Consider the following 26,717-nt stretch of genomic DNA (forward strand, 5'->3'; position numbering starts at 1 on the left):
GCTCTTCTGGGATCATCCTCCTCCTCTGGAGCCTCTCTTCACTGCTGGAGTCTCTGTGAGGCCACTTGTGTAGATTACAGCTTCAGAACCTCAGTAAACCCTGAATCTGCCTTTATTATAACACCAGGAGCAAAGCTTGCTGCATGAACTGGGTTCACTACATTTTACTGACAGAAGTTTTAAGCAAAACATGTAGTTATTGGTCAAAAATAATAAAACATTTTTCATTAAAGATGATAAAATATGACACAAATGTGAACAAAGACCCACATGGAGCTGCTGACAGGACTTATGCAGCAAGAAACCTTTGTACCATCAGAGTACCACAAAGTTAAAATATGAAAGAATGTCCATTTATTCATTGATTAAATCATCTTTTTATTCTAAAAGCTTACAGCAATAATTAGTTTATGCATTATATGTATATATATATTTGACTTTTGGTGAGTATTTCCATCGAAGGTTTGGTCTGAAGTTTCTAACTGTGGTCAGACGCCATTAAAGTTCTGGACCTGTAAATAAACCACTTCAGATTAATGAGGGATGTTTTAGTGTTTCTCTTTATTTTGTGACTTTTGTGAATTTGTTCCCTTATTACAACTTTTATCTTGTATTCTTCAGCTCAGAGAGTAGATAGACTTTTATTTTGTAAAGTAGAAAGCGAGCCTTTCTCAAACAGGAAGTTCCGTGCGTGCTCGTGCCTTTCAAAGCCGCCATCACAGCGGCCGTTAACTCAACAGACTGATCAGCTGTTTTAATCTCTCTGATCTGCTCCGACCGATGATGACGTGTGCTGACGAAACGCTCGTGATATCAGGATGAACATATCCATCAGGTCCGGATCCAGGGGCGGATCTAGAAACATATTTATGGGGTGGCGAGAGGGGGGCAGGAATTTTTGAGGGGTGGCAACATATGGTTGACGTATATATACTGAATTTAATCACAGTACACAAGGACACGGGCTGCCATTTACAAACTCATACAGACAACTTTATCTCATGCAATCAATGTCTTGTATTTGAGGTTTCATGTGAAACAGTACATATTAGGAATAAGTGACCATACAATGTGATCTCAATTAATAGGAGATGGAAGTATGGTAACACTACTGTAGATGGGCCATTATCACAGGAAAGGCATTAAGGTAAGACACAGGTGATAAGTGGCAGATGTGTGAGAGGGGAAGCAAACAGATTTGACTGTGTCAGAGTGCCAGTGTTGCAGACAGCATTTGTACAAGAAGAAACAATCCAAATAAAAACTTACCCATGAAGATCTATGGACTGAGCTGTACTAAGGTGAGCGTAAATACACTGTAGTAATAAATGGGCACGGCACTCAAACAAGGTGCTGGACATCGCTTTTATTGTTTACTCAGAACACACATTCTCCCTATTTGTCCCTCAGTAGCTTGAACACTGTTTGACAGGTCAGGTCTTTACTGATAAAGTCATGAGAAATACAGTACAATATATACAGTATTCACAGCAGTTAAGGAGACATGAAAGGGACATTTCATGCATGTAAATCTGAGCTGCTGTATCAACAAATTACACAAAAAGGCTCACAGAGTTACAAAAGGGTATGTTACATAAGAACATCTCCATAAACCTGAAAAGAAGTCATATAAAAGTACATTTTGCCCCCAGTCTGAAAAAGTACAGAAACATTGTGTGAGTAGGTTCATACAGGCTGTATACTGTACATGTAAAAGAAGAGACATTAAAAAACTATAACACAGTTTTTCCCCTATAAATATTTGTAGCAGCGGTGCTCTGAGTCATTAACTTACAAAATCTAGAACATTTTGAAATATAACCCTTTAAATAAAGACTACTGGTGAGATTTGTGAAAAAAAAAATTGACAGATTGAGACTTACAAAAAATGTCACAATGCAGAAACGTATTTGTTGAATCTAATTTATTTTTAAATACCGCTGCTTATATACTGCTGGTTTGGAGTCAGTGGGTCACATGACATGGAAGATATCGAAAAAACTGCAATTATTTTGTATGAATATATTTGTGCTCAGTAATTTAATGACGGTCCCTAAATCAGTGTCCAGTGATTCAGCTGGAGGCTCTGGGAGGTGAGCTGACCGTCCTCCTGCTGCTAACACTGGGTGAACCTCAGTAAAGTCACAGCTGGGACCAGAAACAGAAACCACTGTCTTTCATTTCAGCTTTTTTCCAGTTACGATAACCCTTGAATGAGATGAAAACAGTCCTTGGAGCATCGGGAGGGAAAAATGCCTACAAGCAAAACAGTGCGCTGCATGTTTGGACTGCGAGTCTTCTAACCAGGTGAGATTTGTACCAGTGGCTGCAGAAGATTCTCCTGCTCCTGGAGGGACTCAGGGAAACTCTCTTGCTTTGGCTGCACTGGCACCTCACACCTGGACATGGATACGTCTAGAAGATGGAGGGGAGGAAACATTAAAACTGCATTACATCTCAACTCATTATAGAATATAACTAGTAAAAACACAATCAATGTAGAACCATCATTGATTAGTTATAACCATCAGACTGTGTTAACACACACTAACATTTTAGCCTGGGAGAGTATTTTTAGGTTCATTTATTTAATTTGGGAATTTAAGCTGAGCAATAGAACTAAAATACATTGTACACAGAATATTAAAACTCTGTCCCCATCTCATCACACTTTCACTTACAAGTTTCCACAATTATTCATATTCAAGCAAACATGAATATGTATATTTATTTGAAGAAGTTCCTTTTGCATTTAAGCACTTTTTCCTAAATGCACCTTAATTTTATCAGCAAAATGTCCGTTTTTGTCATGTGTTGTTCTTATTGATAAGTAACTTAGTTTACTACACAGCAACAATGTCCACACCATGTGGAGCAGCTGGACTAGAGATGGTTGGTGATGCTCAGCACTCTGCTTTCCCTTTCAGTGTCTGAGCCCTGCACGTTATCTTGTCTCTCTCTTTCTCCTCCTCATCTCGGTGTTGCTCTCCCTCCTCGTATCTTCATCGCTGTGGTGTTCTCCCTCCTCCTCCTCCTCTCCCTGGTCGCCTTTCTCTCTCTCCTTCCACCTCATCTCCTCCTTCTACCTTGCTCACTTCATATGCTACCTTTCCTCTTCATTTCTGTCAGATTCAAAGTAACTTTACCGTGTTTTCCTTGACAGACGTTGAATCAATATTAGCTTTTGTAGCCTAACGTTAGCTTACTTTACACAGAAGTGACGTCAGACCTAGCTAACATTACATGTACAGTTAGCGAAATAACGTTCTTCAACCTGATTTTTATCATCTTAAATCAGCATCGCAGCTATACTAGCACTGTGCTTTGATATTATGTCATTTCTTGATAGATAGTTCATCAGTTTTTACCTCTTTCCTCCCGTGTCTCCTTTCCTCACGACTCCTGCTCTTCGCTTCGCGCCACTCAGTTTTTTTCTTTTTTTTTTTTTTTTTTTTTTTCAATGAAAATCTTTATTTAACATTTGCAAAAAGTACAGACATTCAGACAGAACAGACACTGATAAATGTATATAAGGCATTTGTTATTTGGGGGTAAGTGAAAATGACTTTAGGTATAATAGTGTGCGTTCACTTTTCTTATTTGGCAACAGTTTCAAGTTATCGATATAAAAAATAAACTCATTTGTGAAGACATTAAAGTTTGGGAGGGACTTGGAAAATTTACTCTTGTGAATGTGGAATTTAAATCATGAGGTTTACTGTGAAGCAAATTGATTTGTCATCATATTCAAATTTTGAAATAATATCTTTGGGTCTAATTGTTACGTTCTGTTTAGTTTTATTGTAGATAAACTTTTCCATGTCCCTCCAAAATATAGATGACAATGGGCAAATACAAAACAAATGCAAAATTGTCTCTGGCTCATCTCCACAAAAAGTGTACATTTCATCTGCTTTCGCAAACCTAGAAATTGATCTGTTACAAGGGTAAATATTATGTAAAATATTAAAATGAACTTCTCTAATCTTATTAGAAATGCAGAATTGAGAGGGACACAACCATGCTTTACGCCAGTTTATATCAACCAACTGCGAATCCCAAAAAAACTTTCCTCTGGGGGAAAACTTATTTTGTCTCTGAAATACTTAGATGTTCGTTTGTACATTTTCTATCCATTATGTCAACCCCATCAACTTTTAGAGAAGGTGTCTGAACATTAACTTTTTGGTAATTTAAGTGACATTTTATTAACTCAATCATACCAGCAGGAACAGCCTTTACAACAGAAACAGATTCTCTATATTTCACTGGAAAGGATTTAGCTTTCAGGAATTCATCATAGCTGTAAAGATTTCCATTATCGTCAAACAAGGCCGTTACAAATATTATGTCCCTCTCAATCCAGCTCCCTTTATATATACTTTTGTTGGTAATGGTTATATGACCATTGTTACAAAGCAATACTTTGTGTGGAGAAAAGTTGTGAACATAACACAATTTCCAAGAGCGTAAAGCCTGTTGATGAAACTTTGAGAGTTTCAGAGGTAATTTAGAAACTGTGAAGTTGCAGCCCATTAAAAACCTTAAGCCTCCTACTTTTTGGAATATATTGTGTGGAATAAAATTCCATAGGGACTGTGGTAGTTCCAAACATTTCTTAAGCCATTTAACTTTAAAGGTAGGATTTAAGTGAAAGAAATTCAGAGTTTCCAAACCTCCTTCTGCTCTCTCTAAAATAAGAATTTCTTTCTTGAGATGATGGTGTCTATTTTTCCAAACAAAATTAACAAATAAACTATTGATTTCTTTACAAAGTGCATCATTAAGAAAAAGTGACAGAGCAGGATAAACGAACCTTGATACACCTTCAGCTTTAGATAATAACACTCTTCCAAAAATGGACAGGTCTCTCTGCAGCCACATATTAAGAACTGATTTAGTTTTTGTAACTTTTGGAAGGAAGTTAAGTTGCTGTCTAAGCTCCATATCTTTTGTAATTTGAATTCCCAGATATTTAACAGTTTGTTTAACAGGGATATTAAACATAAGCTTTTCATCAGTATCATATAAACACAAAATTTCACTCTTATTGATATTAAGTTTAAGACCTGAGGCTTCTGAAAATTCACCAGTTACTTGTAATGCAGTCTGTATCTGTGATTTATCCTTAAGGAATAAAACTGTGTCATCGGCCAGTTGTGAAATCTTAACCACTCGATTAAAGATTGTTAAGCCTTGAATATTTGGGTTGCACGAAATATTTAAAAATAGAAGTTCAGCAACAACCAAAAATAAAAAACATGAAATAGGGCAACCTTGGCGTACACCTCTTGAAACAAGAAATCTTTGAGACATTTTGGGATATAGAATAACCGAACTATTTATGTCTTTATAAAACATGGCACTGTTATTAATAAATTTATCTCCAAAACCAAGAATTTGCAGGGTTTGTACAATGAAGGAATGTTCAATTGAATCAAATGCCTTGTAGAAGTCAAGAAAGACCATTAATGCTTTGGAGTTTATATAATCTGAATAATCGATTAGATCCAATACTAATCTGACATTGGAGCTAATATGACGATTTGCCATAAAGCCATTTTGGTTTTCACTAATTATCTCTTCTAAGTTCTTTTTTAGTCGTTCAGCATAAACTTGTGCTAAGATTTTATAGTCTATATTTAAGAGTGAAACAGGTCTCCAGTTTTCTATTATTAAAGGATCTTTTCCTGGCTTAGGAATCAAGGTTATCAGTCCTTGTTTCATGGTTGTTGTCATTTCCTGTCTGTCTATGCATTCATTATACATCAATAAGAGATGATCTTTGATTAAATCCCAAAAGCAAAGATAGGATTCTACTGTGAAATCATCACTTCCAGGTGATTTCCTCAATCTCATTGAGTGCATAGCATTAGTAATTTCTGAACACAAAAGCTTAGCTTCACATTCTTCTTTAAAATTTTCTGAAATCAAAGGTGTAAAGTTTCGTATGTGTTTCATAAATGTGTCACACTTTGGTTGACTGAATTCAGATGTGTATAGTTTGTTGTAAAAAGAGGTGATGTGATTAGAGATGTTATTAGGATCAGAACATATGACACCATTTATATTAAGAGATGTAATGTTATTTCTCTTTCTGTTTCTTTTCTCCAGTGCAAAAAAGTAACTGGAGTTTTTCTCTCCTTTTTCTAACCATTTGGCTCGAGATCTGATGAAAGCACCTTTAGCTAAATTCACATACATTCTATCAAGCTCTTCACTGAGACTTTTTAGTGTTTCTGATTCATCCTCAGATAAGTGGTGTTTGGAACTTAGCAGCTGCAGCTGATTTATAAGGGCATTCATTTTTTCAGTTTTCTGTTTTTTTAATTCTTTGCTGCGTATAATTGCAATGTCTCTGATTTTAAATTTAAAGAATTCCCATTTTTGAACTGAATTCATTTCTTTTCTATAAAATATATCTTTAGCAAGTAATTTTACACCTTCCTTAAATGTTTCATCATCTAATATGTTATTGTTTAATTTCCAATAACCTCTAATGTTTGATTCTTCTTTAGATCCTCTCAATGTTAGACTTATCAATTTATGATCAGACAAAGGTGCATGAGAATGAGAGACATCAGAAACAAACTGTAAACTCTGTGAAGACATTAACCAAAAGTCAATTCTTGACCTTAAACTCCTGCTGGAGTTAGACCATGTGTAGTCTGTGACACTGGGGTTCATAAATTTCCACACATCTGTGAGTAAAAAATGATCACTTTAAATGAGGTAGGTTTAAAGTTCGATAGCGATGCAGATTTCGGAGGATGTCGATCCATGCAATCGTCTGGAGCATCATTGAAATCACCTCCAATGATAATAGTAGAATCCTTATATTTTTCCTTTAAGGTATCCAGTGTTAAAGAAAGTTCAGAAAACATGTCCTTTGCTTGAGCAGCTCTGTTAGGTCCATAAACATTGCAAATAATAAACAGGAGATTGTCTACTTTCAAAACTAAAATAATCCACCGGCCTTCATTTGAAACTGTCGACTCCAGAATATCACCATTAAATCTGTTTAGTAGTATTGCAACTCCAGCTGAATAATTTGAGCCATGAGAAAAATACATTGCATTGCCCCATTGTGATTTCCAGAATTTTTCATCATCAATATCTGAATGAGTTTCTTGTAAAAAAAACAATATCACTATTGCAACTTCTGCTAAATAAAAATACTGCCTTCCTTTTTGTGTTATTACGTAAACCCCTTACATTAATAGAACATAAATTCAGTGCCTTTAAACTAAAACATTCCATATCTAACACTTTATCTGATGTCTGAAAAACAAATAAACTCTACACTATCAGAGAACAAACAATGAAATAGATACTTACAAACCTCGAACCTCAACTATAAGTACCATTTCCATTATTTACGGATTTTAAACCGTTTACCATTTTAGTAGTTAGGTCCATTTGGTACACCTTTTACTTTGGTTCTCACTTGCTTCTCGTTCTTTTGAACTTGGATTTTGACCCCTTTCAGCTGGTTACACAAAGCTGTAATAGCGTCGGTGTTTCCGGACAGCTTTTGCTCAAGTGTGATGAAGCGGTTAGTTAACTCCACCACTGCTTTTAGGATTTCTTCATTTGAAGTGCCTCCAAGTTCATCTTTTGGTCGATGCCTTTTCAGGTCCGGGCTGTTTGTTGGTGTTACCGGTAATGGTGTGAACAAACCGTCGAAGTTCTGAATATCTTGTTCAACTAAAGACGTCCCGTCCTTGTTTCTAGCTCCTCTTTTCTTCATGCTGATTTAACGTGAAGCTAACGGTAAACCAATTAAGCTAACGTTAGAGGCTAGCAGTCGTTTTTGTTGATTTTTCTTCTCTTTTCTTCTTTTTTTTTACTCACAATGACCCTCTTTTTCTTTACAATGGGTCAGCGGTAATAATCCTCGGTTTAAGTGTCTTTTTTGTCGTGGTACAACTTATAGTATCGGAGCTCCTTACTACCCAACCACATTGGCCGCCATCTTGAGTCGACCTTCCGCGCCACTCAGTTTTCCAAACGAAGCGTCTCTTGCTCTGACGTCATCTCGTGCTGTATTCACAGCAGTCGGACATTGGAGATTTGCGCTCGTAGATGTCAAATTGGCCATAACTTTTCTTTGGATTCGTTGCTGCCAACTGGGGAGGCAAGCTTTCTTTTAGATGCCACCCCGGTAGATGTGAGCCCGCGCGGTGATCTGATCAGCCTGATGATGAATCGTAGTATTGATAAATTGATGAAAGAAACAAAAAGAACATCGTGGATTCTCATGGCGGACGCACTGGCGTCTGATTGGCCCGAGGTGATGGACTGCGGGCCAATCAGAGGGCGCTGAATATACTAAAGTATATTCAGCTCTTTCAGATTATTTGTATGAATATAAGAGTTGTTTTTAATCTGATTGTTCACCAAATGAATGAATTTAAAATTTAAAAGTGCTGATTCAGCTCTGAGGCAGCATGTAATCTGTAAAGTAACTAAAACAGAGTTTTCAATAAATGTAGTGGAGTAAAAAGTACAAAACAAAAACAAAACACTGAAAGTATGACAGAATGTCCATTTATTAATTCATTTAATCATCTTTTATTTTAAAAGCTTACAGCAATAATTATCATATGCAATATGTGTATATATATTTAACCTTTGGTGAGTATTTTCATTGAAGGTTTGGTCTTAAATTTCATATAAAGTGGCATTAAAAGGTGTTAAAAAGTGTTAAATGTGAGTGTTTCTATCTGTAGACACTCTGTAAAGGTAATGATACTTGTTGTTACTGCAGAGACCTGCTGTCTCTACATCTGAGGTTGTATTTACACTTTACTGTCAGAGTTCAAAGGATCGAAGCCACATGTTTCAGTCCAAACCACCATGTGACATCACTCTGACATCACTCTGACATCACTGATCAATAGTCATCAATAGTGAGTGTGTAGACTGTGTGTGAGAGTCATAGTGAAGAAGAAGCTGACGAAGCGTCGTCCTGTCTTCATCCGTCCTCCATCAGCTCCTTCAGCTCCATTTAGTCTCTGATCCAAAGTCACATCAGATCAATAATCAAAGATTGACCAACAGACCGATCAAACAGATTGATCAGCCATCAGAGGAGTCGGATCAGTGGAGCTGCTTCTGTTCCTGATGTCCTCTGTTTCATCTTTGATCTGAATTCTCACTGCAGAGGAGACAGAGGACAGTTAGACAGAGACAAGCAGCCAACCAGAGACAAGCAGCCAACCAGAGACAAGCAGCCAACCAGAGACAAGCAACCAACCAGAGACAAGCAGCCAACCAGAGACAAGCAACCAACCAGAGACAAGCAACCAACCAGAGACAAGCAGCCAACCAGAGACAAGCAACCAACCAGAGACAAGCAGCCAACCAGAGACAAGCAGCCAACCAGAGACAAGCAATCAACCAGAGACAAGCAGCCAACCAGAGACAAGCAGCCAACCAGAGACTAGCAACCAACCAGAGACAAGCAGCCAATCAGAGACAAGCAGCCTTCAGAGACAAGCATCCAACCAGAGACTAGCAACCAACCAGAGACAAGCAACCAACCAGAGACAAGCAGCCAGAGACAAGCAACCAACCAGAGACAAGCAGCCAACCAGAGACAAGCAGCTAACCAGAGACAGGCAGCCAACCAGAGACAAGCAACCAACCAGAGACAAGCAGCCTTCAGAGACAAGCATCCAACCAGAGACTAGCAACCAACCAGAGACAAGCAACCAACCAGAGACAAGCATCCAACCAGAGACTAGCAACAAACCAGAGACAAGCAACCAACCAGAGACAAGCAGCCAACCAGAGACAAGCAGCCAACCAGAGACAAGCAATCAACCACAGACAGACACACAGACCTCTGTTCTGTATCTTCATACTGACCTTTGACTTTGAGCTTCACTGTTTTCTTTTTCAGCATGTCTCCGTCCTTGTCGATGACTCCACACCAGTATGTTCCTGTGTCTGTCTCTTTGGGGTATTTCAGGGTCAGACTGAGGTCTCCAGTCTTCAGCAGATCTTTCTTCATCTCTGTTCGGTCTTTGTAAACCCACTCCTGTTCTTCAGGCTGGTAAGATCCGTTCTCATACAGGTGGACTGTCCTGTTTAAGCAGACCCATTTCACTTTAGCATCCTCAGGCAGGTCAGGTGTAGTTCTGAAGGGCAGCTGGACAGACTCCTCCCCCTCCTCCACCTCCACCTGACAGTCTGAGAGGAAACAAAGCACAACATCAGCTGTACAGACAGCAGCAGCAGTTTTGAATAACTTTATTGACTGATTACAAAGTAGTAGAGAAAGCTGAAGGACAGAACCAGATGAGAGCAGCAGGTAACAGGGGACAGAAACACAGGAAGTAAAACCAGGTTTTCCAGGTGTTGGACATGATCAGAGTCCTGATGGTGTTGTGATGTTTTGTCCCTGTGGTCTTCACAGTAATGTCTCATCTCAGTGTTCAACTGCTGTTTGTTGCTTCTCTTTGTCACTTTCACATTTCTGGATGTCAAATTTAACATTTTCTTTGATCAACCTCTTCAACAGGAAGTGAAGATTTGTTGAATCAGCTGAGAACTGATCATCAATCAATAACTGATACAAACTATTAAAGCTGCATTTCTTTGTTCTCAGTGATGAAAAGATTTGTTGTTTCTTTCAGCTCGTTCCTTCAACTTTCTTCTGGATCAAATAAAAACATCACATTCAGATCAATACTGTCAACTCTGATTGGAAATCAATCAGCTGATTGATGTAAGTCTGGTCTCTGACCTGTATCTACAGAACTGACCTGTATCTACAGTACTGACCTGTTTCTACAGTACTCACCTGTATCCACAGTACTGACCTCTGACCCACAGCTCCACTTGTTTCTTCAGCAGGATCTCTTTCTCACTGTTGTAGACAGTGCAGGTGTAGGTGTCTCTGTCTCTGTCTGTGAGGTATTTCAGGGTCAGACTGAGGTCTCCAGGTTCCAGCAGGTTTCTTTTCATCTCTGTTCGACCTCTGTAATATTTGTCCTGTTCTGCATGCTGGTCAGAACCGTTCTGATACACATGGACCTTCCTGTCACCTCCGTCCCTCCACTCCACTTTAGCGTCTTCAGGCAGGTGAACTGTGGTTTTGCAGGGCAGTTGGACAGACTCCGCCTCTGAATCCACCTCCACCTGGTAGACTGAGAGGACAACAAACCACAACATCAGCTGCATGCAAATAATTGTGATAGAGGCCTCTCTAGTTTAGCTGAAGCTTTATTGAACACCAGTCAACACATAGGTATAAACAGAACTGCCCTCCTGGTGGGCACCCTAGTATATGCGCAAGCACATTTTTTTTTACTAAATTATACTGCCATATCTTCCCCTTTTCTTTTGTTGTTTCCCACAGTGTAGAACAAACACCATTATAGAGAAGACTTTTCTTAGCTGCACTTATTATCATGAACATATGTATGCATATAATTACCATTGTGCACAAAACAACATTATCAACCTCAGTGACAATACAATTTTTCCTTGTTTTCCCTGCCTTTTTTCCAAAGTCGGGAAGTCGGGAGTCCTCCCTATATGCAGTTCAGCTGGGCTGAAGCCTGTGGTTGAGCAGGGGGTGGACCTATAAGCCATTAAAGACATCACAGGATCTTTTTGCTTGAGGATTATCTTTGTCATCTGTACAGCTCTCTTAGCATGCCCGTTGCCTTGAGGGCGATGAGGGCTGGATGTGCAGTGTTGGAAGTTGTGCTCCTTAGCAAACATGAAATCTGCACTTGAAAACTGAGGCCCATTGTTACTCACCACCTCATCAGGGATACCGAATCTGGCAAATACTGCTTTTAGCTTTTGGATTACCTGTCTACTTGTCATTGAGGGTAGGTGCGGTATTACAATGAATCTGGAGTTATAGTCTGAGATTACCATATAGTTTTGGCATTCATGCTCACACAGGTCCATTGCAATTCTCTTCCAGGGTCTCTCAGGAAGTGGTGTGGAGATGAGAGGTTCCTTTTGTTATGTTCTTTTCAGTTTGCGGCACACCTGGCATGAGGTCACAAGTCTGTTTATCTCAGCAGACAGTCCAGGCCACCACATTGATGAACATGCTTTCTCTCTGCATTTGCTCAGGCCCTGGTGTCCGTCATGTATTTTCTGAAGGGTCTCACCTCTCATTGACCTTGGCATGACAATCCTGTTTCCTCTTAAAATCAGGCCATCATGTTCTGACAGCTCTGATTTCACTTGAACATATGCTCTTGCACCCATGGGACCTTTACTGCCATGTTCAGGCCATCCTCTCTTTACAAGCTTCATGACTGATAGTAGTTCTATGTCAGCTCCTGTCGCCATCTTGATTTCATCCATCTTGCTTTTGGATGCAGGGATCGCTTCCACCACACTAGCTACATAGCATGTCACCTCACTGAGTGTGTCAGTCTCAGTACATGTGCTGGTCAGCGGACTGCATGACAGTGTGTCTGCGACGATCAGGGTTCTTCCTGGAGCATACTCTGCAACTGGGTTGAATCTCATGAGCCTCTTGAGAAGCTGCTGACATCACAGGGGTACATTGTCCAGGCTGCGGCTGTAAAGGAGGGGCACGAGTGTCTTGTGGTCAGTTACTAACTTGAACTGTTCCAGTCCACATAGGTATCTATAAAACTTCTCACATGCCCGCCAGAGCTTCTTTTTCAATCTGGGAGTAATGTGTTTCAGCTTCAGTAAGGCGTCTGCAGCAACATGCTACAGGTTTCCACTGCTCACCATGGAGTTGAAGTAGCACACCCCCCAGTCCATAACTGCTAGCATCAGCCAACAATGCAGTAGGTTTGCTCACCTTGTAATAGGCAAGTACTGGTGCAGTAAATAGTTCTTTAACATGCTCAAAGGCGTTTTGTTGTGCATGTCTCCAGGTCTATACAGTCTTATTTTTCAGGAGCTCATACAGCGGTTGTCCCACTGTTGATAGGCTTGGAATAAATCATTCCCAGAATCATCTTCAACTCCTGTACATGCCTTGTTCGGATCCCAGGCTGATCGAAGAGGTGCCCAAAGAAACGCAGCTCACCCTGTTTGGTGGAGCACTTCTCTCTGTTGAGCCTCAGGCCGGCTGCTTCTCTTTATCCAGGTGGGTGTCGTGCTCCTCCTCTGTGACCCCACATACTAGAATATCGTCCATGAAGACCTCGACGCCTTCCAGACCCTGCAGAGTCTTCATCATCTTCCCCTGAAAGATCTCTGGTGCACTGATGATTCCAAACGGTAACCGTTTGAAGTTGAAACGGCCAAATGGTGTTATGAAGGCAGTGAGCTTACAGCTATCAGGATGTAGCGGTATCTGGAAGAAACCGCAAGGAGCATCGAGTGAGGAGAACACGGTTGCCCCACAAAGCTTTGCTGTAATTTCCTCAGTAGTAGGCAGGATATACTCCTCTCTTTTAATGGCCTCATTCAGTCTCTTAAGATCAAAACATATGCAGGCTTTGCCTGTACACTGCTTCAAAACTGGCACCATGGGTGCACACCAGTCAGTCAGCTGTGTCACTCTCTCGATGATGCCATGCGCTCCATCCTCTGCAGCTCCTCCTTTACCTTTTGCAGCATGGGGAGGGGTACACTTCGTGCTGTGTGCACAGCATATGGCTGAGCATCGTCTTTCAGATGTATTCTTACAGGATCAGTCTTTAATGTCCCATGCTCACCATATGCCAGTGAATGTCCTCTGTTACTCACAGTCTCATCCACTCTCTTCACCAGGTTCATTTTAACAGATAGCAACCTGCTGAATAAGTTACTTACAGTGTGTCCATTGATGACATATGCTTTGAGTGGGTGAGTCTTTCCTTTATATGTCACAGTGCTCTCAATCTGTCCTATGCACTGCAGCTCTCCACCTGGGCTGTCTAGGGAATATCTGCAGGCTTCAGTGGACTTTTGGGGATGAGTGAGTGGTAGGCCTCCTCCCGGATGATGGTCACATCAGCCCCTGAGTCGATTTTGAATTTTTCTTTTCTCACTGCCCCCAGGAATATGGCTGCTGTTCAGTCACCTCACTAACAACTCTTCTGTTCCTGCATACTCTACTCCAATGTCGAACTTTGTTGCAGTATTTCATGTGGGGTTTTTAGCAGGGCAGCTTTAATCTTTACTGTGCGCCATTTTCCCACACTTTCCACATTGCTCATTATTTCCCCCTTTCTGCTTACCATGGAGCTTGGTGTATTGAAATTGCCTGTGCTTGTGTGTGACTTCATGGACAATGAAGGCTGGCTGCCTCTCCTTGCATGCTAACATGTGAAGCCACCTCTTCAGACTGCCTGACCGTCTCTATGGTCAGCGCTAGCGTCGGGCCCTTCATCAGCTGCAGCTTGCGTCACATCATGTCCAATATTCCAACAAATCAATCCGGTCTTGGATATTTTCCTCTCTGTTCGCGCCAAAGTCACAATTTTCAGAAAGTTCATACAGAGCCCTGATAAAAGTCTCTGCTTTCTCTCCTGGTCTCTGCGAACACTGATGGAAACCCGCTTGTTCGTGTGTCACATTCCTCCTTGGTACAAAATACTCATCAAACTTTCCGACCACTGTGTCGAAGGCATCATAGTGGGCATCTTCAGTAAAAAAAAGGAACGACCTGTACGTTCTCTGTCTATCTGGCTGCTCACCTTCACAGCGCCATCTTCTTTGTCGAGTTTGAGTGCAGTCCTGAATTTTTTTAAACGCTGCTTCTAATCTGGCCATTCGCTGGGCTTGTCAAACGAGAAATCTGTCGGGGGATTAAACTTTGCCATGGCCTCTCTTGCTCCTCTTATTCACTTCTGACACCATGTAGATCATGGCTGGTTCATTGCAATTTCCTCTGCATATCTCACAACAGAAAGTTTGAATTTCAAGTCGTACTTTTTATTTTTTTGCTGCACCGGAGCCATGGTGATCATCAATGTGATATTGACTGACAGAAAGCACAATACGTGAACAAGGCGAAGAAGGAAAACGTGCGGTGTCAGTGGTCACGTCTTCTTCCTTGATTTAAAAAATAAATAAATAAATTACACTCAGCAGTTATTTGGAACCGGCGGTTATTTATGAAAATATAAACCTGCACCCAGCGTTTAACAGGGACCCTGCAGTTAAATGAAACCCGGCTATCATTTGGTAATATACGGTACATTTCCACCCCACTCTGTAAGCCAGATTCATTCAGCCTGGACGCGGAGTGGTGTGCATCTCCTCTCTGCTCTGACTGCAGGCTGGACTGCTGCGCGAGGCTACTGAGAGACTCACCACCTTTCAGTGCTTTAGGACGGGGGAGGGACTCACAGCAGCACCGGCTGCTCGTTGAGCACATTAACTGCAGAGTGATACGTGCTTTCAAGTCAGAGTCTCCAAACACCACAGAAGTCTCCAATAACACCAGTAAAAGTCGCTAGATTTGTCGCTAGTCGCTTTTGACAGAAAAATTCGCCAGAAGGATGATTTGTTTGTGTGTTATAATAGTCCAACCACTTGCATTTCAACATGGGGGGAATTTTCGTGATTTTTTTTTTTTCAGTTTTTTTTTTCCTCCCATCCTGTAGCCTACTCGCTGTGACACTCGTGACACTGTACAGACAACAGCAGGAACTGTGATGGTAACAGGACCTCAATGTCTCATCCTTCTCTCCTTCTCATGAGTTTCCACTAATAGGACACTGTTGTCAGCCTGCACAATGCACGGCTAATGGAGCCACCTAGCAGTTAGCAGCACTGACCCCTGATATGTATCTACAGTACTGACCTTTGAACTGCAGCTTCACTTGTTTCTTCATCAGGATGTCTCCCTCCCTGTTGTAGACGGTGCAGGTGTAGGTGTGTCTGTTGTCATCTCTGGGGTATTTCACGGTCAGACTGAGGTCTCCAGTTTTCAGCAGGTCTTTCTTCATTTCTGTTCGACCTCTGTAATATCTGTGCTGTTCTTCAGGCTGGTCAGAACCGTTCTGATACACATGGAACTTCCTGTTACCTTCGTCCCTCCACTCAACTTTAGCGTCTTTCGGCAGGCAAACTGTGGTTTTGCAGGGCAGCTGGACAGACTCCGCCCCTGAATCCACCTCCACCTGGTAGACTGAGAGGACAACGAACCACAACATCAGCTGAACAGACAGCAGCAGGAACTGTGATAGTAACATGATCTCACTGTCTCATCCTTCTCTTATAATCCCAGACCAGATGCTGCCCAGGTGCCTTATGGGTAGTGAAGTAATAGTGACATACCTGACATCAAATAGTGCCTAAAATGTATTAAAAAAGCTCCAGAAACAAGAAGTCCAACAACCAGGAGAACCAGTAGAGCTGTGGCCCAGGATGGGAATCGTTCTGTAGGAACCAGAAACATAAGGAACATGACCTCTGACCTCTGACCTCTGATCTGTATCTACAGGAGGTTTTAGGGTTAGTTGCTGACCTTTGACCTGCAGCTGTACGTCCGTCACTCTCAGTTCTCTCTGTCTCCCCCTTCTGAACCCTCTGATGGTGCAGGTGTAGTTGCCGCTGTCAGAGAGGTGGAGTTTTGTCAGATTGAGGCTGAGGTCTCCAGTTTCCAGAGCGTCAGTCTTCATGGATGTTCGGCCGCTGTAAAGCTGGTTTTGGTCTTTAAGATCGTCTCCTTCCTGTTGACGCTGGTGGACGGTTGAAGGATTGAGATCGTAGCGGCTCCACACCACTGAGGGCTCGTCCAGTTCAAAAGTCTGAGACTCACAGGGCAGCAGGACAAACGGGTCCCCCTCATACAGCTCCACAGCTGAGGCATGCTGGGAAACTGTGAGGTCACACAGACAGAGAGGGTCAGTGACAGCAGCCTTATTTCATGTCATGAGTGAATGTGGTTCTCTGCAGTGTGTGCAGCCTGTAAACTGTGCTGCTAAAGCTCAACTCAGACTCTGTGTGAATGAAGGCCAACATTTACATCCACATGTGACGCTGCTGTCAGCAAAGCATCATTATTACGTTTGTGAACAGAAGCCATCAGAATGTGAGCGAGCTGCAGGGATCTAATCCTGAAGAACAGAAGTGAGGACAGTGTGACTGTACAGTCTTCTACATTCATCAGGGTTTAAAGACACAGTGAACATCTGCTGCCTTTAATCTGTTCTTCATGTGTTTCTGGGAAGAAAACATGGTCCTGCAGCTGAAACACACTGATGAAGTGAAGATGACACAGATCCACATTAAAGACATGACGTTGGACCGAGGTGACGATCAGATCAGAGGGAGGAAGGTTATCTTACCGTGCACGAGGATCACAAACACCACAAACATCTTCATCTTCCTGTCACAACTACAACAAGCACAAATTCCTCTTTACTGAGCTTCACTTCAGAAACACATGGAGGACATCAGTTCACAGCCAGTCGTCACTTTGCTGCTGCTGACCGTCCACTGACACCAGGACTGAACTCAACTTTCACTTTGAGCTGTTTCCAGTGAAGCAGCTGCTGGAATGTGAACAAACAGGTCCAACAAGTCACCAACACACTCGTCTTGAAACATTTCTGGATCTTATCTTATATATCTCAAAGCTTCCATTTGCTGCTCACATGTCTGTGTTCAGACGTGTGTGTGTGTGTGTGTGTGTGACCGCCACAGATCACTTCTGACGAAAGAGGAGGAGCTTCAGTTTCCTCATACTTTTCAGAGCTGTTGGTCCAGTTTGTGTGAGCATGAAGCAGCCTCAGACTGACGGACAGGAAGCTGAATCTTCAGTCCTGCTGATTCTCTGTACAAGAACCAAACATCTTCATCAATCTGCAGAGAAGAGAAGCATTCAGGAAAACAGCTGACAGAACAACACCAGCTGTTTCTCTTCACTCAGCTTCATCTGAAGGAAACATTTGAATGTGACGACAGAAACAGACCACACAGATTTGGGATATGAAACACAAAACAGCTAAGATGATCTGTAACTGTATACATTAAGTGTTTGGTAAAGGCTATGGTGATTGATTGTGAGAAAGACAGAGATAGGTAACAGTAAGTACAGTAATACCATAGCTTAGAACAAGTATTACCTTTTTCTTCATCAGAGCAGTGACCCTGGCCTTTGTATGTAGCTGGATAATGGACCTGACTCCACATGCATCTCACTGGTTCCTTCTCCTGCTCTCTCTCTCCTCTCCTCCTGTCTCTGTCCCTTTAACATCTTCATCTCTCTCTCCTGTCTCATCCTCTGTTGAATTTTTAAAATGAAACTGAGTCTACTGAGTCATGACCTAATATGTTATTGCCATGTTTAGTCACATTATTACTTATCTATCTGTGGCAAAATGGTCATTTCCTCCCTTCCTATATGCCCTCTTATAAGGTCACTGGTGTTGCAGAATAAATCTCCTCTCTTCTTTCTGAGTTACGTGCCATCGGGCTGTAGGCATGAACTCAATCACCTCGATTGCGTGCGTAACGGCCTGTGCGTAACGACCCGTGTGCGCTCGGTGTTGCTTTGCTGAGGTAGGCCTGCTCATTGTCTGTCTGCCGTAGTTATGCTGTCTGTTATCCACAAATGAAATAACGTGGTGGCTCTGATTGCAGCGATAGCTGCTGCGCTTCATCCTCTGTGTCTCTCACTCCCGTGACGGGGCTGCTGCATGGGAAACCTTCCAGTATGTACTCAAATTTACTTTCCTCCTAGGGCTTCAAGTGCAATTTTTGTTATAATTCAGTTGTGTTTGTGCACTTGTAGGCCAAGCTGTACACCTCGGCAGGTGATTTATCTCCAACCCTAAGCCGTCTGCTCGCCAGGGATCTCCGCTGTTCTGTCTGCGCTGTTCTGCCTGCATTGTCTGTCCACGCTGCTCTACTCTGAGCATAATTAAAGGAGCATTTAGTATTTTTATTACATAGATCATGAGCGTTGGGTTGTTTGTATAACATAATTTCATTTATTTTTCATTCTTTTTGTTGTAACTCTCAGTGATAGTTCATTTATATTTTCCTATTTTTTTTAATTCATTTAGCCTATTGGTCGGGGTGTCTTTGTGATGTGCCAGTTAACCCAGTTCTGACATCTTGGCCCTGTTGAGTGGGTTGGTGCTCTTTAAAGCCAGTGTGTCGGTTTGCGCCATGCCCCCCCCCTTTCATGACTTGATTTTATTAGCGTTTGTCTTCTTTCTTTTATCAAACAGGAGCTGTTGGGCCCGAGCGAGTGGCACTGATTTCTTTGGTGGCGGTCCCCTTCACTTCCTTTTTCGGTGGCGTGCAGCGTGGTGTGATCCGATGGTGTGGGTTTTCATGTTTGGTGTGTCTCATTGGACCCCTTCCCCGCTTTCAGCATGTCACTTCGCTGGGAGGCCCACAGCCCTGTGTATTTTTCATTTTGAGTATACATTTTAGAGGAGGTTTTGACGAAGTCCAGACTCTAGTTGTTATTTCACACATGTAGCACACAACAGGAGACTCTCCATGTCAGACGAGTTCTCACGTGTTGACTAAACTCAAAAACTAATTGATAACATAGCTCCGATTCATTCACTTGCCATTCTAAAAATAGACCTCCAGTCACGTCGCAACCGTGTTTGCTTTAGGTTTTAATGAAACGAAACTTAAGGAATTAACTCGAATCCCACTGGAATCCCGAATATCACGAATCTTCATGCGTAGTTGGGGCGATACAACTACCATACTGCCAGCTGCTGGGCCGGAGGGGTTTGTGTATTTTGCAGGTCGAGAACTGTCATGGTAAGCAGGGGAGTAATTATGAAGTCATGTATTTATTAAATGTCTCTGAAATTACTTCCAAATTACCAAAATAATGACCTCAAGATGTCTAAAAGAAATCACCCCAACAGGATTTAGTAACATATTAGTCATTTTAGTGCTACATTTCTACGGGGCATCGGTTGTAAACTTGTGCATGCTAAAATAAACAGCAACTTTTTCGGCACATTTAGCAGCAAATCATGTTTAAAAAACAGAAGTGAATGTTTAATATTGCTTTTGACCAGATTTACAGCAATATTTGTGAACTTTGTGATATTTAATTCTCTTGTAAAAATATAATTTCAATGTTAAAACTAAATAAAAAATCTAAATCTAAATCTCTGTCTCTTTGGGGTCAGACTGAGGGTCAGACTGAGGTTTTAACAACTAGTAACAGAATCTGCAAAGAAATAAATATATAATAAATAAATAAATAATACATAAAATAATTAAAGAGTTTGAACTGACTGGAAGCAGGTGGCTGAAATTACAAATAGCTGCTTTAAACACAAACATCGTCTTCAGGAAGTGCAGATGTGCTCAGTGGAATCTACCAGTAAGAGTCTGACATCATTACAGACATGGTTCCCACACAGAGAGACCGTTCTGTTAAATAATAAGATCTGTTTTGTTACCAAAAGTTGGAGAGAAGAGTTTGGAGTTTACCACGAGGATTTCCAAGTCATGTCTCAATATTTAACTGGTTCTGAGGATCAAAAGGTGACCTCTCACCAGATTTCAGAGAGAGACATCTTGAACAGGACTTGTATTTCTGCTTACAAAACTATTCTTATTATTTAACAAAACGGTCTCTGTAGGAATATTTTCTGTCAGACTCTGAGAATAACAACCTCAGCCTGTCAGAGACAAAAACACTTGTAGTGGACTGAAGTTTGACGGTCGGAGTTGCCCATAAGGATCACGTTGCAGTTGTGTCATGGCTGCCAGCTGAGGAGATCAACTGGACGGATCCAAAACATTCATGAAGTATAAATCATTTGCATATCAAACATGTAAATATAGTTCCAGGTTAAAAAGATCCAGAATTCCCCTTAAAATTCACAAAAGCTCAGACAAGTAAGCGCTCCTTACAGAAAAACACTCTGTACTGTGTCCGCTAACAAATCATTGAATAAACACCAGAAAGACATTCTGTTGTTTGTGAATTCTTTATTAGACAAACTGTCGACACAACACTGGTGTCACGAATAGGACGCTCAACTGATCTGACAACAGACACACAGAGTCCCTGAAACCTCTGCTGTAAAGACAGGATAGAAGAAGAGTTCAGAGGTCTGAGGACGGGATCCAATCATCACAGTGTTTGTTGATTAAACAAAGACACATAAACTTCATTCACAGGTGTCTTTCAGCTCAGAGGAATCTTCAGAATTACAAATGCTTGAACATAGGAAAGTCATTTGCTTGTTTGTGAATTTAATATGGGATGAACTGTCTCCACAACAGGAACTCTGATTTACAGCCAAACACAATTTCAGCATGTTTAAATTGAACACATTCAGTTTCTTCAACAACACAAACACTGAACAAAACACAAAAATAACCATGAGAACATTTAACATTTGACTCACACAGTTTTGGTTGAACACTTTTGGAGTCTTGTTTCAGACTTCCCGCTTTCAGTTTGGATCTAAAAATACTTTTTCAATACGCAGTAACTGGAAACATGTTTGCTTCTCGTGGAACAACAAGATCCAACTTCCTACTGTGTCAGTATTCAGACAACATGTTCAACTCTACAGACAGATTTGTAATTATCTTGAAGGAAAGTGCTGAACTGTGTTGTTTTCACTGGTCTCATCACAGTCTTCAGTCTGAGTCTCTGGAGTCTTCAGTCCTGTCTTCAGACTCTGGTAAATGTCTATCTGGATCTGAGATTCTGGCTGGTTCTGGTTCTCCTCAGGCCTCCACCAGCTTCTGTTTCCATCTGTTCAGCTGAACCTCTAAGTTTGGTTATTATGAAGCTGTGACGTGTTACAATGATCACACTTGTGTTTATTTAACGTGCCACGCCGAGTGAATGTTTTCTCACAACCACTGCAACAGAAGAATTTCTCTCCTGTGTGCAAGACCATGTGTTGGGTCATACTTCTCTAATGTCTAAATCTATTATTTAATTATTTACCACATTCACAGCAAAGAAATGCTTTTTCTCCTGTGTGAATCCTGATGTGTGTGATAAGATTTTGCTGTCAGCTGAATCTTTAACCACATTCACGACAACTTTGTGATGTCTATCCTGTGTGAGTCCTGATGTGTGAGATAACACGTTGCTGTGTGCTGAATCTTTTACCACATTCACCACAACTATACGGTTTCTCTCCTGTGTGAATCCTTGTGTGTGTGATAAGAGTTTGCTGTCGGGTAAATCTTTTACCACATTCACAACAACTATACGGTTTTTCTCCTGTGTGAATCTTTGTGTGTCTGTTAAGGGAGCGCCGGAAGTTGAATCTTTGACCACATTCACCACAGCAATACGGTTTCTCTCCAGTGTGAATCCTTGTGTGACTGATGAGATCTTGCTGTTGGCTGAATCTTTTACCACATTCACCGCAACTAAATGGTTTCTCTCCAGTGTGAATCTTTGTGTGTTCGGTAAGAACGTGCTGGTAGTTGAATCTTTTACCACATTCTTTACAACTAAATGGTTTCTCTCCTGTCTGAATCCTCTTACAAATCCTCAGTTTTGAGTTTTTGCTAGATCTTTCACCACAGTCAGAGGAAGTAAACTGTTCCTTGTCAGTGCCACATCCTACACCACTTACAGGGACTTCAATGTTTTTCTGAGAGTTTAAACTTGACTGAGGTTCTTTGGTCTCACTCCAAACATCATCATTAACTTCAGCCTGAGGTTCAGGAGAGTCTTCAGCCTCAGGTCCAGGAGAGTCTTTTGTCTCAGGTTCTGGAAAGTCTTCAGCCTCAGGTTCAGGAGAGTCTTCAGTCTCAGGTTCAGGAGAGTCTTCAGCCTCAGGTTCAGGAGAGTCTTCAGCCGCAGGTTCAGGAGAGTCTCCTGTCCTGTCTTTGGTCCCTGATTGTAAATGTCTATCTGGAACGGAGTTCCTGGCTGGTTCTGGTCCACCACAGTTCTGTCCGCCAGCTTCTGTTTCCATCTCTTCAGTTTGTCTTTGATGAAGCTGCGAGGACTGAGGTTTCTCTTCATCATCAACTTCATGCTTCACAGGAACAAGAGTGAATGTGAACTCAGTGATATCAGCTTCCTCCTGATTAGTCCACAGTTCCTCCTGTTCATCTTTAATGTGTGGGGGCTCTGGGTCCTGCTGGTCCAGACTGGAGCCCCACTCCTGCTGCTCTGGAGAAACCTTCTTCTGACCAAACAACAGCTGCTGGACATCTGCAGGACACAGGAGACAAAAAGACAAATGTTAGGCCGACAGAAAAAAGTTCAAATCAGGTTGATATTTTGCCAAATTTTCAATTCTAAAAATTCTACATTTGTCTTGGTAAAAAATCAACAACGATACAATCACATGTTCAATGTTGATTTATAATTTTTACTTATGGTTTTCTGCACCTACATTTTGACGCTTCATGCACCTTGATAACCTCCAATTTCAAATTTCTTGCACCCACAATAAAGATTTTATGCTGCATTCAGATTAGGGCTGGGCGATATGGACTAATAGTCATATCCCGATATATTTAGGCTGAATATCAATATACGATATATATCCCGATATTTTTATGCAAAGTGAGAGCAAATGTTCAGTCAAAATCAAAGCCAAATATGACATGTGGGTGGGAATTTCGTCATTTTAGGGGCAAGTCCATTTGGCCTTCACTTTTTTTTTTGTCAGGGGCACAAAGGCCGCTGAGTAAAATGTGTTGATTTACCTTTCAGACTGATACCATAACATCCTAATTTATAATAAGACATGGATTATGTATTAAAACATTTTTTAAATACCAATATCAAGTTAATGTTACATTACAAAACAGTTTTTTTAAGTAGGGTTAGAGTGAGGTGAGTTTTGTGACACCTTACTGAATATTAGTGTTATTGAATATTTCTCCCAAATAGAAATTCCCCAAAATTATGGCAAAGCACATTTTTTCCAAACAAAAAAATTGTAGAATAACCAGCAGGAGACCACTGATGTGTGGAGTGATTTTGGTGACACTACACTCTGAATAATAGTGAAGTTATTGAATATTTTTTGTAGTTTCTCTTTTCAGTGTTGCACTTTGTAGACGGTCCCTGCGCCCTCGTCTCACAGCCGGCTGACCATACAGACCAGAGTTAATGTCCAGACGCTCGTTTTGATGAACATACGGTTGTAGCTCGTTGTCTTCCTCACTACGGTAGGAAAGAGCCGTCGTCTGTGTTTTAACAAGGTTTCACTTATGAGTTATTGATCCGGGAAGTTCGAATCTGTGAATATATTTCCAACTTTACCGGACTAAATCGCCCCACATACGTCAGTTACGTATCATGTCAAAACCGGCTGAACTCGCTCTCTGTGCTGTAAGTTTCGTTCTTCTGTTTTGAGACGCTGCTGCTGTGTGAGAGGCTTTCACGTGAGATCATCGTGATGATGAGACTTCACCTGCGCGAACCGCGGACTCACTGAAGTTACTGTGAGTGACTACTGTGCACTCAGGTGGCTGTAATTAAAGGCAAGCTCGCTACGCTGTCCGGTGGCCGTGCGATGATATTTTTTCATGGGGTATCAAGGCCAAAGTGTGGGGCAACGGCGGCCACCAAAGTGTTGAAGAGTACCGGAGTGTCTGTTCCAGCCCCTCCCCTCTCTGTGCATGAAGGAGGAGGGGCGGGGGGAGCAGTGCAGAGAGCTCCGGGTCAGCGGCTCGCCCGGAGCAAGGATCACAGCGCAAATTTGAACTATATCGATGTATGCGATATGGTCTAATTCCATATCACATCACAAAGTAAATATTCACGCTGCATTACTCACACTTGTTTGATCGCAGGGCTGTTAACTCTTAATCGTGTCTACTCGCACAACGTAAATAGAACCGTGAACATGTGGCACCCAGCCAGAGTCTGGAGCTTCCAGCGCTACCTGAAGCTAACAGGTGAACAGTTCTCAGCTGTGTAGTGTGGCGTGGTGGTGAAGGAGTTATAGTTGCAACAACGCCACCTGGGGTAATTTCACCCCCAGGAAATTCTAAGATACCTTTTGATGAATGAGGTCACACAGGTTCGATATACCACGGGGGCAAGAGACAGTTTTCCACTTAAAGAGCACACTTTATTTAACATAAGTAAATCAACAAAGAAAATAATCAAAAGCTCACACACGCACACACACACACACACACACACACACCAGTTAATGACACCTAAAAATTAGCACCCTGCAATAACAGATTAAAAGGCAGGGCTGTAGTTTACGGCGGCAGAGCCAAACCAAAGTAGGGAGGTCTATAAATTAAAACACCTGTGAAACCGCACTCACACACACACTGGACACTCGTGAAGGGGGACCACCACCAGGAACTGAACTGCCGCCTTGGACCACAGCACCTAACCAAAGCACACAAAAACAAGTTAAAACATGCAACCGGGTGCTACACAGAGCTGGTGTGACCAAAACAATAAAAACAAAATACAGAATACAAAGAACACTAAATAACGAAAATAGAAACTAATTATTAAAGCACAAATGAATGAAAACAGTGAAATGCCCTTTAAATGGCTCAGAAGTGGGCAGCCTTATTAATAGAATGGTCATGTGCTGAGGAGCCGGGCCCACGCCAACAGTAGCTCAATTGACAAGCCCAAGACAAAACACATTCATAGGGTAGCCACACGGCTGATTAGCAAACTGAAAGTCATCAGTAAGAGCCAGGACGTCCAATAATTTAATAGAGCCAAAACAGCAGCGTAGATCCTGGGAAAGATGGCTGAACACAGGTCAACCATTCACCACGGCCTCTACAAGAAAGGCACATAACTATAATTTAGCGCACATGTATACGTAATAAAAAAACAACATTTCTAGCAAAATAAACTCATACATACCACTCCGTGAAGCTACAGTGACGCCCCAGAGCTACGGCGGAATGATGGCTTGTGCCGCAGGTCAATCACTCAGCTACCAGAACAGGAAAGTAATATTAAGCTTGGAACTGGGCGACGGAGCCGCCGGACAGCAGACAATTGTGGACTTACTGAAAGGAACAGGGAGCGCATCCAGGGAGGGCTTCTGGCAGAGCGCTTCGTCTCCCACAGTCTCCGCAGCCGCTTGCGCTGCAAAGAGCGCAGATCAAATCACCAAAATGCCCATTTACGCACAGACGCACAACGGAGGACTGGCAGAGAGCATTACCTGAATGAGGAGGATTGTACACCTGCAGCAGCCACGCTGAACCACCGCAATGGACAGGCAGCAGCCACCGGAGGAAAGAGGAAGAGACAGGTGTGTCTGCACCTCTATATGTAAGGGTGCATTGTGCCGCCCCTCATTTAGGATGCCCAGTCAGTTGGCACAGTGCCATATAGTGGCAGGGAGGGAGACGACCTGTCACATCAGCATCAGTCCATCTGTCTCCACTGAGTGGCAGCTTCTTAACAGGTGTGTTAAAAACAATAGATCTGTCTTGCCACATTAATGTAAACCCAAAACAAAAAGATTCCTCTGTGATTTGACCACAATCAATAAATCAAAAGGACACCGAAATAACAACATCATAATGCCGCATTGTAAAAAGTCTGAATTCATGCTACCTGAGGCTGGAAATTAGCCTCCAGGAGGGACAGAAGAGACTGTTGAGCCCTGATTTTCACTGAGACTTGGTTGAACTCAACCGTCCCAGACACCATTTACATGGAGGGGCTAACATCATTCTGGGCGGTCAGGAGCTGAACTCTCAGGGATAAAACTCAGGCTGCTGGAGTGAATATACATAAATAACTACTGGTACAAATCCCACAATAGTCTCTAGTCACTGCTCTCCTACATTAAATCCCTGACTGTTATATGTCGCCCTCTCTACATACCCAGGGAACG

The 26,717-nt window shown here is 41.9% G+C and overlaps 1 protein-coding gene and 1 long non-coding RNA gene across 2 annotated transcripts; both read right to left on the reverse strand.

The window, feature by feature from the left end:
* Nucleotides 1-2,159: 2,159 nt before the first annotated feature.
* On the reverse strand, nt 2,160-3,421 carry LOC115590112 (uncharacterized). Its single transcript, XR_003985677.1, has 2 exons — nt 3,369-3,421; nt 2,160-2,415 (listed from the first exon to the last, which is right to left on the reverse strand). It is a non-coding gene; the product is annotated as an uncharacterized LOC115590112 (long non-coding RNA).
* A 9,654-nt stretch (nt 3,422-13,075) lies between these two features.
* On the reverse strand, nt 13,076-17,278 carry LOC115590377 (uncharacterized). The gene is made up of 6 exons (XM_030431733.1): nt 17,241-17,278; nt 16,418-16,771; nt 16,228-16,329; nt 15,947-16,078; nt 13,487-13,566; nt 13,076-13,312 (listed from the first exon to the last, which is right to left on the reverse strand). The coding sequence occupies exons 1-6, from the start codon at nt 17,275-17,277 to the stop codon at nt 13,076-13,078; spliced, it is 942 nt and encodes a 313-aa protein (XP_030287593.1). The 5' UTR covers nt 17,278.
* Between the last annotated feature and the right edge of the window lie 9,439 nt (nt 17,279-26,717).

This window comes from Sparus aurata, chromosome 10 (assembly GCF_900880675.1).
Source record: "Sparus aurata chromosome 10, fSpaAur1.1, whole genome shotgun sequence".
In the NCBI taxonomy this organism is placed as follows: Eukaryota; Metazoa; Chordata; class Actinopteri; order Spariformes; family Sparidae; genus Sparus; species Sparus aurata.